The 17,126-nt window shown below is 44.1% G+C and overlaps 1 protein-coding gene across 5 annotated transcripts in view; it reads left to right on the forward strand.

Annotated features, from left to right (window-relative positions):
* Positions 1-17,126, forward strand: part of USP3 (ubiquitin specific peptidase 3) — a 160,338-nt gene that overhangs the window by 130,699 nt on the left and 12,513 nt on the right. For all 5 annotated transcript variants that reach the window (XM_061594930.1, XM_061594932.1, XM_061594931.1 and 2 more), the window contains 5 exons: positions 3,090-3,173; positions 4,060-4,141; positions 5,651-5,733; positions 6,213-6,326; positions 10,691-10,804. In XM_061594930.1, coding sequence (XP_061450914.1) covers positions 3,090-3,173; positions 4,060-4,141; positions 5,651-5,733; positions 6,213-6,326; positions 10,691-10,804 — 477 coding nt within the window. The remainder of the gene's footprint in view (positions 1-3,089; positions 3,174-4,059; positions 4,142-5,650; positions 5,734-6,212; positions 6,327-10,690; positions 10,805-17,126) is intronic.

The following is a 17,126-nucleotide window of genomic DNA, read 5'->3' on the forward strand; positions in this document are numbered from 1 at the left end:
GTAGTCATACTTGCACCCTAGATTTCAGGAAAGCAAATTTTAGTAAACTTAGAACAATGAAAAATAAGTAATGAGAAAAGGAGTCCAAGATGGGTGGAAGTTTCTAAAAAAAAAAAATTCTAAAGGCATAATTGCAAATAATTCTAACAAGGAAAAAAGGTGGAAGACCGCAGAAGAAGCCAGTGTGGTTTCACAAAAAGCTTAGAGATGACTGAAAGCAAAACAAAAGGACGCACATAGGATGTGGAAACAAGGATGATTAGGAAACTGGAAACAAAGCCCTATAAGGAGAGACTGAAGAACTGGGCATGCTTAGGCTTGAGAAGAGAAGACTGAGGGAAGATATGATAGCACTCTTCAAGTACTTGAAAGGTTGCCCCACAGAGGACGACCAGGATCTCTTCTAGATCTTCCCAGAGTCTAGGACACGGAATAATGGGCTCAAGTTACAGGAAGCCAGATTTCAGCTAAACATCAGGAAAAACTTCCTAAGAGCGGAATGACAATGGAACCAATGACCTAGGGAGGTGGTGGGCTCTCCAACACTGGAGGCATTAAAGAGGCAGCTGGACAGCCTCCTGTCAGGTATGCTTTAAGTTGGATTCCTGCATTCAGCAGAGGGTTGGACTCTATGGCCTTATAGGAGTCTTCCAACTCTACTATTTTATGATTCTATGGAAACAGGGAAATGAAATGCAGGTAAATAATATCACAATCTGATCTCATTGTTTGCGCACACACATCCACCCATACCTGTAACTTCGGATAAAACTTCATGCATCTTATGTTGTGGTTTCTGGTCCACAAAAGTATGCTGTAATACTTTTGTTAATCTTCAAGGTACCATGTGACTGATCTTTTTGCTGCAAGAGGCTAAGACGGCATCTACTCTGGCCGTGTCTTTTTTAAGGATTGGAGAACTGGTACCAAGCAGAACTCCACTTTTGTGCTTGTATTAGATTGAATTATGCAAATAACCTATTTTGCAGAAATGTTGATTGTACGTTTTGTGAAATTAAACGTCAATCATGATTCATACTAGTGGCAGGAAGAAAGATCTAGTGAGGGGTATTATAGAGTTAGGGGAGAAATAAGCTAATAATGCAAGAGAGGAACGAGCAGCAAGCGATAAAAGCCACAAGAGCTTCTCTCCATGAACCCCTCCTGAGAACCTTTCTCATTTCTGTTCCCATGCGTAGTAGATGTCTCTGTGACGACCTTCCCTGGTTCTCCCTGTCAGGTTCCCACCTGCTTGTGGCTACTGCCTTTCACTAGGCACCACCAGGGACACCACCAGTCCGGACTGTCCTTTATATGGTTTCTCACTCCGCTCTAGCACAGATCTCACTAGATCCCACTGCTAGGCAGCACCACCAGTCACATCCTGTAACCAATACTCCCAGAGACTTTGTCTGAGTCTCTCTCTAGCTGGTTACTTTTGTGACTGTGTGCTTATGCTGTTCCCAACCCCCTTGTATCTTTATATATAAAGCATACAACTCTGGGTTGCTCTGGATACCTGACTTGTTACAATTTCTCCCTTCACTGCTGCCACCATTAGATACTGTTTCTGTTCAGCCTTGGTAATTACCTTGCCCTCCCTTCTGGTCTGTATATTCCCCAGCCAAGGATCAGGCCTTTGGTAAACCAAAGAAGTATTTATTTACTAATAACAGGAAATAACAAGATTACTTTAGGAATGTTTCACAAGCGTATGGTTTCATATATGGTCACTCTTTATGTTTCTGTATATATCCTCTTTAAATATCAGCCAAATCCAATCCAAACTTCCCTCAGAACTCTGCCAACCAACTCATCAACCGTTCTCCAACTGACTCTCTAACCGACTCTCCAACTCTCTCTCCCCCTCATCACTCACCAACCTCCATTTATACCTTCAGCCAGCCAGCCACTCAGCCAATCATCATCCAGCACACTTCAGCTTCTCACCCATGTATTCCCCCTTTCTCTCTCAGTCATTTACCATACATCACCCAATAGACCTACACTTACCATATTTACAGATGCTAACTTACAGGAACATCACAGTCTCCTTCTTTATAATGAGAAAGCTGATGCTCCCATGAGATTGCTTTGTGTAACAAATTGTGTTCTAAATTTCATGTGTTCAGAATTGCAAGCAGGTTCCAGCTCAGTTCATGGGTACTATTGCTGAAGGCAGTGAGAGTTTAGAAGAACTCCCTTAAATGACTGAAAGTCTCTGTTGCGAATAAATAGATTGAAGTGGCGCCATGCTGAGCAATGCATGCTGCTGTGCTGGGGACTGCCCACTCTCTGGTGTGCAAGTAGGCCAGGCCTGCTCCACAGTGCTGTGTGAGAATGAGGACATGTACCACAAGAGGCTTTTCTTATCTTGCTGAGGTATGCAACAGCTATAGAGGATTCTGTGGCAGCCAGAATGCCTTCATGAGAGTTTATACATGAGCTACCAAGGTGTTCTGTAAGAGTAGTCACTTTTAGTTAAGAGCAAACTTGGCTAGTAAGTGTCGAAAGTATTGGAGTCAAAATGGGATTGTTGAGTAACAAAAGAGAGGAATTAGTGTACTTGAGGGAGCTTTTTTTTTTTTAAGGGGATGCGAAAACTCAACAATCCCAAAAGAGCCCCATTGTGTTCAGTACTGTGGGATGTTGAATGTCAGGTGGAAAAGAGAAAATGGCAAATGAGGATAGGAGGGAGGGAGAGTGGAATTCCCTGCTTGATCTGTTTGCAGCTTTTTGCATCCTGGAAGAGGTCATGGCTGGCTGATAGGAACCCTGAATAGGAGTACTCCTGCTAGGAAGGAAGGATACAGGGCATCAGGTTTATTTATTTTTTGCAGGTCCCACTTATTTCCTTCTATAATACAATGGGTCTTTTTCAATGCTGTGTCTGCTTAGATAGCAAGTGCAAGAACATTTCTGTACCTCTGCATCTGAAAGGAGGTGGTGAGTGCTATTTGGCTTTTGGTTCTTTTAGCAGCAATCGCTGTTCAGTTTAACAAACTCAAATGAGCCGAGTACAGATGTCATGATTATCAGGCTATGCTGAAGCCTATCAGTTTGCTTATTAATGTGTATTTTCTCTGCAGTTATCGCTGTGATGACTTTGTAGTGAATGATACCAAGCTGAGCCTGGTACAGAAAGTCCGAGAACACCTCCAAAATTTGGAAAAGTAAGCAATATCCTAGATGTATGCTTTTGTCGGAAAGTGGGCATGGATAGTGCAGGATTGTGATGGTATTCCTTTTTAGTAGTTTGCCCTTTGTATATGAAACATACATATTGAAAATCCAGAGGCTTCTGCCCTCCACTAATCAGTGTGGAACAAAATCCACTGTGAAATTCTCCTGTGCACATCTCACGGAAATAAATAGGGGCTGTGCAATAGCACACTGTGGTCTTGTGCAGTGCCTGTTTGTTTCTGTGAGACTTGCACAGCAGGACTTCCTGGTGAATTGTACCCATGTTAGGGATCTGTCTTCCGCTGTGCTGCCTTAATGGTGCCAAGCACCTGTCACCCTAGACTTAGGCTTGTATCCCAAATGCCTTGTGCTGGCCTGGAATCCAAAAACGGAAGTCTGTTTTGAGGTTCCAGATGTTGCGTTGTTTCATTTGGCTGGCTTTGGTGAGCTGAAGTGTCATGTTTAGAACAACGCTTGTATGAGTAGAGATGGACTTGTGGGAATTGTCTTCCAAGCAATATTTGATCAAGAAAGCAGAGTATGTTGTTTTAGATCTGACGTTTTTGCTCTAATTAGGGAATGCTTGAGGGTACCTGCTGTAGCATAACCTAATCAGATTAATTTGAGATTGTATGCTGTTGAAAACAGAACTGGATTTGAGTTTGTGCTGTGGGAAATACAAAAATCTATTTTAAGGTGACTGTTAATTTTGTATTATAGGTTCTATAATCAACAATAGGTCTCTTGGTTGCATGAAAAGGAAGCACTGCAAATGTGAATATGCAGTAGTCAAGACATTGTGGCCACATTTATCTTTAGTGTGTTCTCTTTGGGTTTCTTAACCGTCTTAACAACCAATTTATTCATTTGCTACAGTTCAGCTTTTACAGCAGACCGACATAGGAAAAGAAAACTTCTGGAAAATTCCTCCCTAAACAGCAAATTGTTAAAAATAAATGTAGGTACCACATAATTGTTTATAAAATGATCATTTGGGCGCAAATCTCGTTAAGCAGTGGCGTTCACTTTCAAGTAAATGTCTTGGGCTGCAAGCATAACTTTGTAATGTGTTACTACCTGAAGGTTCTCGGGTGACATCTTCAGTGGTGGTACACATGCTTTTAATTGTGGTTCGAAATAGGCTTGTCATTATACATCTTATTTTGAACACCAAAGCCTCCAAAGGTCATTATTTCAGCTGATGAAAATGCTTTGAATTTGTAGAAACTCTTATTCTGCAAAGTACCTAATACCTGCCTGCTATTCTGCTCTGTCTGAAGCTGGGGTGGGCAGCTTTTTTTTAAAACCAAAGGTCGGTGGCCTACCAGGAGGCCAGTGAGTCAATAAAATCCTGATTGATTTTGTTTTTGTGAGTCAATGGCCTGAGGGGAACCTTTTTAGAAAAATCTCTCTCCTCCCTGCCTTCCTCCCCCACCCCCAAGCCCAGGGCTTCCAGCAGGCTGCCTTCATTTCTTGGGGCAGTTGGAATCCTTCATGTGGTGCTGCCTTCTTGACAGGCACAGGTGGTGGGAGTGCCTTGTGAGGGAGGGCAAAGGCAAGGCAGCTTTCCCACCCCAGAGTGACTGTAGAAGCAGCAGAAGCCCCAGGTGCCTGTGATCCTGCTGGTGAGGGGAGGAGAAGGGACTGCAGCAACCATTCACAGGATCTTCTCACCACTGCCTTGCCTTGCTGGTGCTCACACTTGGACTTATGATTGGGCACTGTGCCTCTATCTGCTCAAAGAGCCTAGATTGGGGTGCAGTGGCTGATAGGCCTGGAGAGCCCACTCTGGGCCATATAAAATTGGGGTGCAGGCTTCCCAGACATGGCCTGGGGGAAACCTGCATTCAACTGTTTTATTTATTTTTTAAAAAATCTACACTGCTTAATTTCCTGAAGGATCCCAAGGTGTCAAACAAATCAGATGACGAACCAAGTAACAAATAAAATGAAATCCCTGGTTTTGTCATAAAGCTCCCCTGTGTGACCTTGAACCAAGTCTCTCAGTCTCAGAGTACAGGCAGGATAGAAAATATCAACAAGTCCTATTTTGCTTACATAGGTTGGCCTAAAAAGACAAGTCAACTTTACTCATACTGTATTATTAATTTATTCATTCTCTGTTTGCCCATAGGGGCATTCAGGGTCACTGGTGTTCTCAACCCAGCTGGAATCACCTGAAAGCACTGGTGCTTTGATCCCCTAGTGGGCACTCTGCTGCTGAAATCTGGGTTTGTGACAGAGCTTTTACAAGCAACGTAGATGGGCCTGACTCAAATTCATGATTTCCTGTGTTCTAAATTTTCTGTAGCTTGCCATTATTGAATGAACACTTCATTTGTAATATGGGAAATCTTGATGTAGGCAGGTAGCCCTCCCCCTAAGGGAGGGGCTGCTTTCCAGGTGGGTTGAAGATGGCTAGCCTCTTGTGAGGTGACTGGTTTGCTTTGATTTCTCTGCTTCACAGGGGAGCACTGCAGTCCTGTGTGCTACAGGACTTCGGAACCTGGGTAACACGTGTTTCATGAATGCAATTCTTCAGTCACTCAGGTACCCATCCTTTGATACGATAAATCCCTAAATGGTTTCTTGGGCTCAGTTGGGGCGTGTGTGTATGTACTCTGTGATGTCTTATGAGACTAGGACGGACTGCTAAGTACTGTGCATCTGAAGAGTCTCTTTATCTACACACCCGTAAGTCCCAGTTTTGCAGTGCAACTTGTGTTCGTTTGCATTCCCACCAGTGGTGTATCTCTAGCTGGCAAAATCCTGCAATATGTTTTGCAGATTATATTCTCTGTGGTGTTAGAAAACAGAATCTGTATTATGTAGGTTCATGTCAAGGTATGGTTAACATGCAGGAATTCAAGATGCAGTCCTAGAATGTTTATGTATTTTGGTGTGTGTGTGTTTTAAAGCTGCCCTACAGTTATTCATTGTTGGGTTACCATGGAAACAGTGAAGGCCTTCAATTTTCCCCCTGCCCTTGCTGCTACTTCCTTCTGATTCACATTTCTTTCTTTCAACAGTAACATTCAGCAGTTCTGTTGCTACTTTAAAGAATTGCCTGCAGTGGAGCTTCGGAATGGAAAGACTGCAGGCCGGCGAACTTACCATACCCGGAGCCAAGGGGATAACAGCATGTAAGTCAGTTCAGTTCCAGGGAGCAGGAAGTAGGACAGGCAGGCACCTAATACTGAAAGAAGCAGACAGGCTTTCGTGTGCTCTTGTGTTGATCCAAGGATAAGTAGGTAACCAGATATCTGAGTAGTGAAAGCTGCTGTCTTAAATATTAATATTTGGAATTGGTGACAAATCTGGCTGCTCAGAGTGGTTCTTCATATTGCATGCCGTAAATGGCTCAGTTGTGACTAGGGATTAAAGCTTGACACAGTAATAAGACCTCAAACGTTGATGATCTGTTGAACTGGGTAGAAGAAATCTATCGAGGAGCAATAGACCTAAACTGAATTACAGTTTATTCCCATTGATTATTTACTCTCTCTCTTAGTATTTGCCGGTGTGTGGAATGCAGTTCATGATGTTGCTGCCCCATGGAATCAGCACTGTGGTTCTGCCACCCACGTGTATAGGGATAGGCACGGGGAAACCATTGTGACCAAGTGTACGATGTCATTCAAGAGGCAAAAACTTGCAGCATCATCTCCTCTGAATTTGGGCCACATGGCTGCTCCCAATTTGTGACAGGCCATTTGTGTGGAGTTTTAAAAAGGAACATAGCAGTCTTCTGGATGGCTGACTGTTCAGGTGTGCTTGATTGGCCCTGTGTAAATACAGTAAAATAAATAAAATACATTCTGGAAAGTGGGGGGGGGAGGTTTACCCTTGAGAGTGGAAATGAAATCAAGCCACTGTGTAGCCTAGCGAAAAGGTAGATTAATTTAGCCATGTGGAAGGATATAAGGGCAAATATGACTACAAGAACAAATTCACATAAGCCAGAACTATCGTGAATAGGATTGGTTTAGTAGTGTAAAACGTTTCTAACCAATAAGGTGGCAAAAGTTTGACATAGTCTAATTTGATAACTGAGTTTGATAAACTAGAAGAGTAGTCTAATAATTTCTGTGGGGTCAGGTAGGTCTTTTTCTGAGGAAGTGGCTTCTGTGGATGTGGTCTTTCTCTGGCCATCTGATTGAAAATCCTCCATTCTATCTACCCAGTGACCTGAGATGATCAGGGCAACCCTACTTTCAAATAAATGTGCTACAGCCTGATTTGCTAGCTAACTTTCTCCCCAGAAGAGATTCAAGTCTTCAACCCAGCCCTCGGGCAAATCACACTCTTGGTCTTGGTTTCCATCTGTGAATTGGGAATAATATTGCTCATCCTCCCAACAAGATGGAGAAAGTGAATGAGACCAGTTCATGTTAGTGGGCCTAAATTAAGAGCAGGACGTATATATTTAAATAACGACAGAAGCTTTAAAAATACTAAATTGATTTCTTGGCCAAAACTGTCTCTTCTCATAAGAGGCTGATCCTTCAAAGGGCGAGTCTGCAGGTTAGTTCAGTTTATGAGGGAAAGCTCCATGTATGTGAGCTTTTCTATTGTGCAATGTTGTTTGTTTTGTTCTTTCAAGTCAATTACAACTTATGGCGACTGTATGAATCAGCAACCTCCAATAGCGTCTGTTATAAACCACCCTGTTCAGATCTTGTAAGTTCAGGTCTGTGGCTTCCTTTATGGAATTAATCCATCTCTTGTTTGGCCTTCCTCTTTTTCTACTTCCTTCTGTTTTTCCCAGCATTATTGTCCTTTCTAGTGAATCATGTCTTCTCGTTATGTGTCCAAAGGATGATAACCTCAGTTTCATCATTTTACCATCTAGTGACAGTTCTGGTTTAATTTGTTCTAACACCCAATTATTTGTCTTTTTCATGGTCCATGGTATCTGCAAAGCTCTCCTCCAGCACCACATTTCAAATAAGCTGATTTTTCTCTTATCCACTTTTTTTTACTGTCCAACTTTCACATCTATACATAGAGATCGGGAAGACCATGGTCTGAATGATCCTGACTTTAGCGTTCAGTGATACACCTTTGCATTTGAGGACCTTTTCTAGTTCTCTCACAGCTGCCCTCCCCAGTCCTAGCCTTCTTCTGATTTCTTGACTATTGTCTCCATTTCAGTTAAAGACTGTGCCAAGGTATTGATAATCTAGACAAGTTCAATGTCCTCGTTGTCAACTTTAAAGTTACATAAATCTTCTGTTATTACTTTAGTCTTCTTGACATTCAGCTGTAGTCCTTTTTTTGTGCTTTCCTCTTTCACTTTCATCGGCATTCATTTCAAATCATTACTGGTTTCTGCTAGTAGTATGGTATCATCTGCATATCTTAAATTATTGCTATTTCTCCCTTCAATTTTCACACCTCCTTCTTCTTGGTCCAATCCCGCTTTCCTTATGATGTGTTCTGCGTATAGATTAAATAAATAGGGTGATAAAATACACCCCTGTCTCACACCCTTTCTGATTGGAAACCAATCAGTTTCTCCATATTCTGTCCTTACAGTAGCCTCTTGTGCAGAGTATAGGTTGCGCATCAGGGCACCCCCATATCTTTTAAAGCATTCCATAGTTTTTCATGATCTACACAAGCTTTGCTGTAATCTATAAAGCACAGGGTGCTTTCCTTCTGGAATTCCTTGGTCCATTCGATTATCCAGTGTATGTTTGCGATATGATCTCTAGTACCTCTTCCCTTTCTAAATCCAGCTTGGATGTCTGGCATTTCTCGTTCCATATATGGTAAGAGCCTTTTGCTGTAGAATCTTGAGCATTACTTTACATGCATGGGATATTAAGGCAATAGTTTGATAATTACTGCATTCCCTGGGATCCCTTTTCTTTGGAATTGGGATGTATATTGAACACTTCCAGTCTGTGGGCCATTGTTTAGTTTTCCATATTTGTTGGCAAAGTTTTGTCAATATTTGTACCAATTCAGTCTCAGTAGCTTGTAGCAACTCTATTGGTATGCCATCTATTCCTGGTGATTTGTTTCTTCCAAGTATTTTAAGATCAGCTTTCACCTCCCATTCTAAAATCTCTGGTTCTTCATCATGCGGTTCCTCCATGAATGAATCTGTCATCCTTGCATCTTTTTTATATAGTTCTTCAGTGTATTGCTTCCATCTTCCTTTTATTTTATATTGGTCAGTCAGTGTGTTCCCCTGTTGATTATTCAACATCCCTACACTTGGTTTAAAAAATAATTAGGATTTTTTGAGGTAGTATGCCTCTAAATAGCAGTTGCTGTGGAACACAAGGTGGAGATGGTTATTGTACTCATGGCCTGCTTTTGGGTCAGACCTAGGGTCCATCCAGTCCAGAATGTCTGATTCCAGAAGTGACCATTTTGTTTGCATGCTTTGCTATCTAAAAAGCTATATACATACATGTGCAGGCAAAGCTTCAATTTAGGTAATCAAAATAATACTTTGGAAATCTATACTGTGCCCCCAAACACCAGGCAAAGTACTAAAAATTGGTTTTCTTCCACATTACTTAGGCATTTGATAGAATAGTTGGCATTAAATCCACAGTGTGGAGAATAGGTGTCTTAGTGGCAATGTTCAAATGGCAGGTATTCCATAGCATAACTGTGCATCTCAAAAGATAGGTGTGTCATTGCAACCTGTTACTGCAGAGCAATCGATTAGAACAAGGCAAGGTTTCATGAAAGGCTGTTGCAAACTAACAGCACAATCCTATACATGTCTACTCAGAAGTAAGTCCCATTGAGTTCAGTTGGTTTTTCATGCAATGACTGCCTGTTATTGCCCAAAATCCACAAGGCATGTATTTTGCAATAGATCTGCAATGCCACCCAAAGGCAAGTAGGAGTGAGCCCTTTCTGCAGTGGATTTGGCAGTTCAAGTTCAGTTCCGACCCCACTGATCTGATGTCTGTCTCCCAAGGCAGTACTCTTGAACCCTCCAGTCACTCAGCATGCTCCCAGGCCACTCTGCAAGCTGTGACAGGTGCTGTGGCAGCTTTTTATGGCCATGTAGTGACTCCTCCCACTCGCTTCAGTATGGCTGTTGATGGAACCCACTGTGGTATCCAGACAGGGCACCAGCTCCCCTGTGGGTAACCCAAGTGAAAAGGATCCTCCTGCTGCCGCCAGGCCTGGTCTGGGTCTGGAGAGAGCTCCCACTCAGCCTGCACCCACTGCTTGGGCTGCTGCATGTGCTCAGTTGAATCTGGAAGAGCTCGAGCAGCAGCTTCCCCCCATTCCGGCCTGGGCAGGCCTCTCCGGAGGACCCGGTGGGTGCCCACGCTGTGTCAGTATCAAGGCAGAGATCCGTGCCTGCTTTCCCAGGCCGTGCCACTGTTACTCCCTTAGGATGCCCCCAAGGTATCCAGAGCTCGTTGTACTTTGCCTGCCACATATGCTTGCTTACCATCTTAGTGGGAATGTTAGAGACAACTTATGGAAAAGTTCATCCTAACAATACTCCTTTAATTTTCCTCTCCAGTTCATTGGTAGAAGAGTTTCGGAAGACTCTGTGTGCTCTGTGGCAAGGGAGCCAAACAGCGTTCAGCCCTGAACCATTGTTTTATGTCGTTTGGAAAATCATGCCAAATTTTAGGTAAGTCCTGTTAGAAAAGAAGTGTTTTTTGGGACTCAGTGACTTTCCCCAGAAGGAAGGTGTTTTGTTGACCCTGAATGCCATTTTAGTTTGCTGTGAGAGCTTCCTGCTGTGTGTCAGCGGACTCTTATTCTTCCAGTATACAGAGGGAGGAATGTTGAAGGTTTTGAGTATTTTTGTTGTTTTAGGTCTAGCAGTGCTATGCTAAGTTCTTAGCCTGTGCCATATGGCTGAAGTGCCTTTGGCAAGGACTCTGCTTCAAAACGTACAGCTCCAGCAGGTCCAAGCAAAACATACTGGGCAAAACTTCCTTGATTCTCTCAATATTGAATTCATTTCTGTCATTGTAGTTGTAAATAAGTGCTACAAAGAGAATAAATCTATGTGCAATAAGCATTTTGCACCCAGCTGTCAAAAAGAATAGTTCACTCAAGTAAATCCAAGTGTCATTCCTCTCCAAGGTCTCCCTGTCCTGGCCCCTGAACCTCTTTCAAAGGAGCACTGAACTATTAGGATTAATTGTGCAGAAGGTAAGTTGCTCCACATTTTCAGGTAGTAAAGATGTTCTGTTGATGTGTTAACACCTCTAGCAGTGCTGAAAAGATGCTCTGAACATATACCCAGAGCCTGTGAAGTGAGAAACCCAGGCGGTAAAAAAGCTATCTCTTTTCTACTCCCAGTAACTTTGTGTGTGTATCCCTGACTAATGAGAATCAAGGAAGTTTAGCATCGGTAGTTTCAAGCAATGGACAAAAGTCCTCATAATACTTTTGGCCAGTTGTCCTCCTCCTCCTCAGTTGTTTGAAGTCAAAGTAAGAGTTCTGCCCCCTAAGTTGGCGCTAGCAAATTTTCAGCACTGTGGGTTCATTTGTTTTTAATAGAAAGGGATACCCTCTGTGGTGGGAAGGGAGGAAAATGTGATTCTCTTATTTCGATGTAAAGGAAAATGCCAACATTTCATTGGGGAGAAGTGCAGCTCTGCCTCTGTCTGGTGCTGGTGGCGATGAAATGGCAAGAGCTCCTAAGATGACTGTGGCGGCAGGGGGAGAGGAGAAAATTAAGAAAACAAAGTAGCTTGCTTGACCCGTCAAGACCCATCTTGTTACAAAGCTCAGTCTCAAATATCAAACAGTCAAGGCAACCCGCTCCACCCTAGCGCAAAGGAGGGTCTGCTGTGCTATCTTCCGTTGTATGGCTTAGAGCAGACTTCACCAACCTGGTGCCCTCCAGAAATTTTAGATTACAACTCCCAGCCAATGTGGGCATACCAGATCTCATGATGTCACAGCTCCGAACCCTCATCCTACATCATGGGCACAGTTCCATCAAAGGTATGGGTTGGCAGAACCGTGGCTGTTTGGGGAGTATCGCTGTGAGCAGGGACCTTGCTCCTCAGTTCTGAGGAAGGGCCGTGGCTCTGTGGTAGACCATCTGTTTTGCATCCTGAAGGTTTCAGGTTCAATCCCTGGCAGCATCTCCAGGTAGGACAGGGAAGTGGGGGATCACTGCCAGTCAGTGTAGGCAGTAGTGAGCTAGATAGACCAATGACAGCATCCTGTGTTCCCGTTAACGAGGGAAACAGGCTTGCCCTCTCCAGGTCAGGTCAGCCCTCTGTTCTCACCAGTGTGCCATTTTGTGTTTCTCAGGGCTGCTGCCTCTCCTTTTCCCTTGCTTGCTGCATTGTTAAGGAGGAAATTGTTGCCATCTCATGGACTCTTGGAAGAGAGGCCACGAGGAGAGGGCAGAGCAGTGAACTCATCATTTGTTGAGCATCATGTTGAGCAAATGCATGTTGCAGCCATATGCACGGAGGCATGGTTGTTGGAGAGCCTTTCAAGCACCAGTGCAGGTGCAGTCTTTATAGCCACACTGAGAATTGGGTACAGTTCCTCAGTTAGGACTTGACCACCTTGGATTCAGTGGGAATTGAATCCAATCCTGGGAGGAAAGGTGGGATATATATCAAATAATAAATTCACATACAGGAAACTGCTTGTTCAATAGCACCCTTGCATCAAAATTTCCCTGCATGTGGAAATCTGCTGTCTTCGCAAGAAGGCTGGAGCTGGTGTTTGCAGACATGCTAGTTCTTGTATGTGTAGGGAGATTTTAATGTGGAAGCTCATTCAAATAGTTCCTTCTCCCACCCAAATTTTCAGATGGTTCTGTGACTTTTCATGAACATTTCATATTGTCTCTGGCCACATACATTTGCCTATCTGCTGCTGCAAGGCATGGCCTGATGCCAGTTGTGGGGACATGTGGCCTGAAATTCTCTCTACACAACTCGCAACAAAATAAAAGTATTGGCAGTTCTTGTGATGACGGAGCTTTGCTTATTTAGGTAGACTGTGCTAAAACGTCTGCTGGCTGAACAGTCTCCCATAGAGTGTAAAACAGCAGCAGAGTCTTCTTCTACTTGACAGACTAACAGGTATATCACAGCACTAGAGTCCACTTCATCAGATGGAAGAAATGTTACCCAGGGTGGAACGTTGCAGGTATATATACACCCATGGGTGTAAGAGGGAGGGAAGAAATTACAGTCATTGTTCCACCCGCTTGTGCCTCTGCCCCCCACCCCTTCCAGAAGGTTTCTCAGAAGGGAATGCAGCTCTTGGGCTGGAAAGGTTTCTGCACCCTTTAAGGTGTCACAAGACCCTTCGTGTTTGCTGAAGTGGACTAACACAGCTATTACTCTGTGAAAGAGTGTTGCTGTTGCTCCAGCTCTATGCTGATTTAAGCAGGTGGCTGCACTGAAGAGTTCTGCGTCTGAAGCAAGGTCAGATGATTATAAGAGCCTTGCTTGTAGACTTATATCTGATTCCATCTCCTCCCCCTTCCATATCCTTCACACGGGCAAGTCATCATTTCTTGAACCAGCCTTGCGTTAGGCCAACAGAAGGCCCTTTGCCTCTTGGAGACTTCACAAGTAATTCCCTGTTGAGAAAATATGAGCAATATGGACAAAACTTCTTCAAGTGGCTTAATTTGGCACACTCTGCTGATTTCATTTGAGGTTGCAGTTTTTCTTGTTTTTGAAGCCATTGAGTGGACCCAGGTTGTCCATGTGTTCATTGGGTGGTCCTCAGAAGCCTCACTTCCCAGTCTGAAAAACTGAGAAGAAAACAGGAATCCTTAGCAAGATTGTCTTAATTAGAAATGTTAAAAGATTCAAAATAATTATGTGCACTTAATAGCAGAAATAAAATACTTTCTTGCCAGGAAATAAATTATATAAAATCTTGCGCTGCACTGTAGACACTGGCATTATTTCAAAGCTTTGCTTTGTTACAAATTTCAGACCGAATACGGTGTGTTGGTTGGCTTATTTGTATAACCAATTTATAGACAGCTTAATATTTTTTAAAAAAACCTTCAGAATGGTTTACAAAGTATAAAAACTATAAAATCATTAGACTAGAATACAAAAAAACAAAAAAGCTTGAGGCCATTAAAACTCCAGAATCAAAATATTAAAACAAAATATATTGAGCAGCATAATCTAAAAATCTTTTTTTAAATATTTTTTAAAAGATTTTAAAAAAAATGTTTTTAACGTTTTGTTTTAATGTATTTTAAGGTCTGTTTTTATGATGTTTTAAAGTGTTTAAGTGCGGCTCTGTTGCTACTATAGCTTAGCTTCTGAGATTGTAACATCTTGCCTCATTGCTGCCACCTGGAGGCAACTAATATGGTTGCATGTGTATTATGTGTGAATGATTGAGTTGTGATGTATGTGAGTTTTTATTTGGAAGTTTTGTAGTTAACTTAATATTGTTTGATTGTTTTATATGTATGTTTATTGTAGTGCGTGATTGATTCAGTGTGTGTGTGTCTGTGTGAATTTTAGTGTGTATTGGTGTGAATGTGCATTGTGTGGGTGACTGTGATTTGGTGAGTGTGTATTGTGTGTTTTATTAGTTTTAATATGTGCCTGGGAGAGAGTATTATACATCGACCGGGGAGACTTTCGGGGCCCCCAATTAGCGTAGTGACGGGTAATGGGAGGTACGGCGTTGTGAGGAGAACGTGCCAGATAAGGGGCACTCGTCCCAGACAAGTAGTGTCTGTGACTTGTTCCGGTTCTCCTCACATCCCCAGGACTGCTGGTTGTCCTATCAGTCAGCCTTCGGATCTCCATGTGCTGTTGTTAAACGCCAGGTCGGTTCACCATAAGATCTCCCTTGTTCATGATTTAATTGTGGAGGAGGCGGCCGACCTGGCGTGCATAACTGAGACCTGGGTGGGTGATACAGGAGGAGTTGCTCTTTCCCAGCTTTGCCCACCTGGGTATACGGTTCAGCATCATGGTAGAACCGAAGGACGGGGAGGTGGGGTTGCTGTGGTCTATAGGAGTTCTTTCTCACTCACCAAGCACCCTGTCCAGGTGACGACTGGTTTGGAGTGTCTCCACCTTGTGCTGGGCCAGAGAGACAGACTGGGAATTTTGTTGGTGTACCGCCCACCCTGCTGCCCAACAAATTCCCTAACTGAGCTGACAGAGGTAGTCTCGGAGGTATTGCTGCGGTCCCCTAGACTATTGGTACTGGGGGACTTCAACATCCATGCCAAGACTGCTTTATCTGGGGCGGCTCAGGACTTCATGGCCTCCATGACAACCATGGGGCTGTCTCAGGTTGTTACTGGCCCAACGCATGTGTCGGGACATACTCTTGATTTGATCTTCGCTACTGGACATGGAGATGGTGATCTGGTGGTTGGGGTTTTTTTATCTACCCCATTGTCATGGACAGATCACCGCTTGCTGAAGTTTAGGCTCACGGCGACCCTTTCCCTCTGCAAGGGTGGGGGACCTATTAAATTGGTCCGCCCCCGGAGACTAATGGATCCTGAGGGTTTCCAAAGGGCTCTGGGGGATTTCCTGACTAAGAAGACTGGCGCTCCTGTCGAAGCCCTGGTTGGATTGTGGAATACGGAGATGACCCGGGCGGTTGACACGATCGCTCCCATGCGCCCCCTCCTATGTAGAGCTCATACAGCCCCATGGTATACCGTGGAGCTGAGAGTGATGAAGCAAGAGAGGAGGAGGCTTGAGTGCAGATGGAGGCGAACTCCTGACGAATGCAATTATGCCTTGGTGAGTGCCTCTTCTAAGCGGTATGTAGTAGCAGTGAGGGCAGCAAAAAAGAGATATTTTGCTGCCACAATTAAGGCATCTCACTCCCGCCCGGCGGAGCTCTTTAAAATCGTTCGAGGGCTTTTACATTCTGGCCCTCGGGACATTATAGATTCATCTGTAGCCTGCTGTGATGAGTTCGCGAGGCACTTCCAGGATAAGATCGCATGCATTCGCCAGGACTTAGACTCCAATATTATGGCAGTGGGATCTAATGAAGCATCCAGAACACGGTCTTGTCCTTGTTTATTGGATGAGTTTCAGTCTGTACAGCTTGAGGATGTTGACAAGATCCTTGGACTGGTGCGGGCGACCACATCTGTGCTGGACCCTTGCCCCTCTTGGCTGGTGAAAGCTGGCAGGACCAGAACCGCTGGCTGGGCCAAGGAGATAATAAACGCCTCTCTGAGAGAGGGAGTGGTCCCTGACTGCCTGAAAGAGGCGGTTGTGAGACCGCTCCTGAAGAAACCTTCTTTGGACCCAGATAACCTGAACAACTATAGACCTGTGGCGAATGTTCCGTTCCTGGGCAAGGTGCTAGAACGGGTGGTTGCCGGCCAGCTCCAGGGGCTCTTGGATGACACTGATTATCTTGATCCATTTCAATCCGGTTTCAGGCCCGGTTTTGGCACCGAAACAGCCTTGGTCGCCCTGTATGATGACCTTTGTCGGGAGAGGGACAGGGGGAGTGTAACTCTGTTGATTCTCCTTGATCTCTCAGCTGCTTTTGATACTATCGACCATGGTATCCTTCTGGGAAGACTCACGGAGTTGGGAGTTGGGGGTTGGGGGTACTGCTTGGCAGTGGCTCCGCTCCTACTTGGTGGGTTGCCACCAGAAGGTAGTGCTTGGGGAACATTGCTCGATGCCCTGGACTCTCCATTGTGGAGTCCCGCAGGGATCGGTACTGTCCCCCATGCTTTTCAACATCTACATGAAGCCGCTGGGTGCGGTCATCAGGAGTTTTGGGGTGTGTTGCCATCAGTACGCTGATGACACGCAGCTCTATTTCTCCTTTTCATCCTCTTCAGGTGAGGCTGTTAACGTGCTAAACCGCTGTCTGGCCGCGATAATGGACTGGATGGGAGCTAACAGACTGAAACTCAATCCAGACAAGACCGAGACGCTGTTGGTGAGTGCCTTCTCTGCCCAGATGGAGGATGTTCATCCTGTTCTTGATGG

Source organism: Rhineura floridana, chromosome 14 (genome assembly GCF_030035675.1).
Source record: "Rhineura floridana isolate rRhiFlo1 chromosome 14, rRhiFlo1.hap2, whole genome shotgun sequence".
Classification (NCBI taxonomy): domain Eukaryota; kingdom Metazoa; phylum Chordata; class Lepidosauria; order Squamata; family Rhineuridae; genus Rhineura; species Rhineura floridana.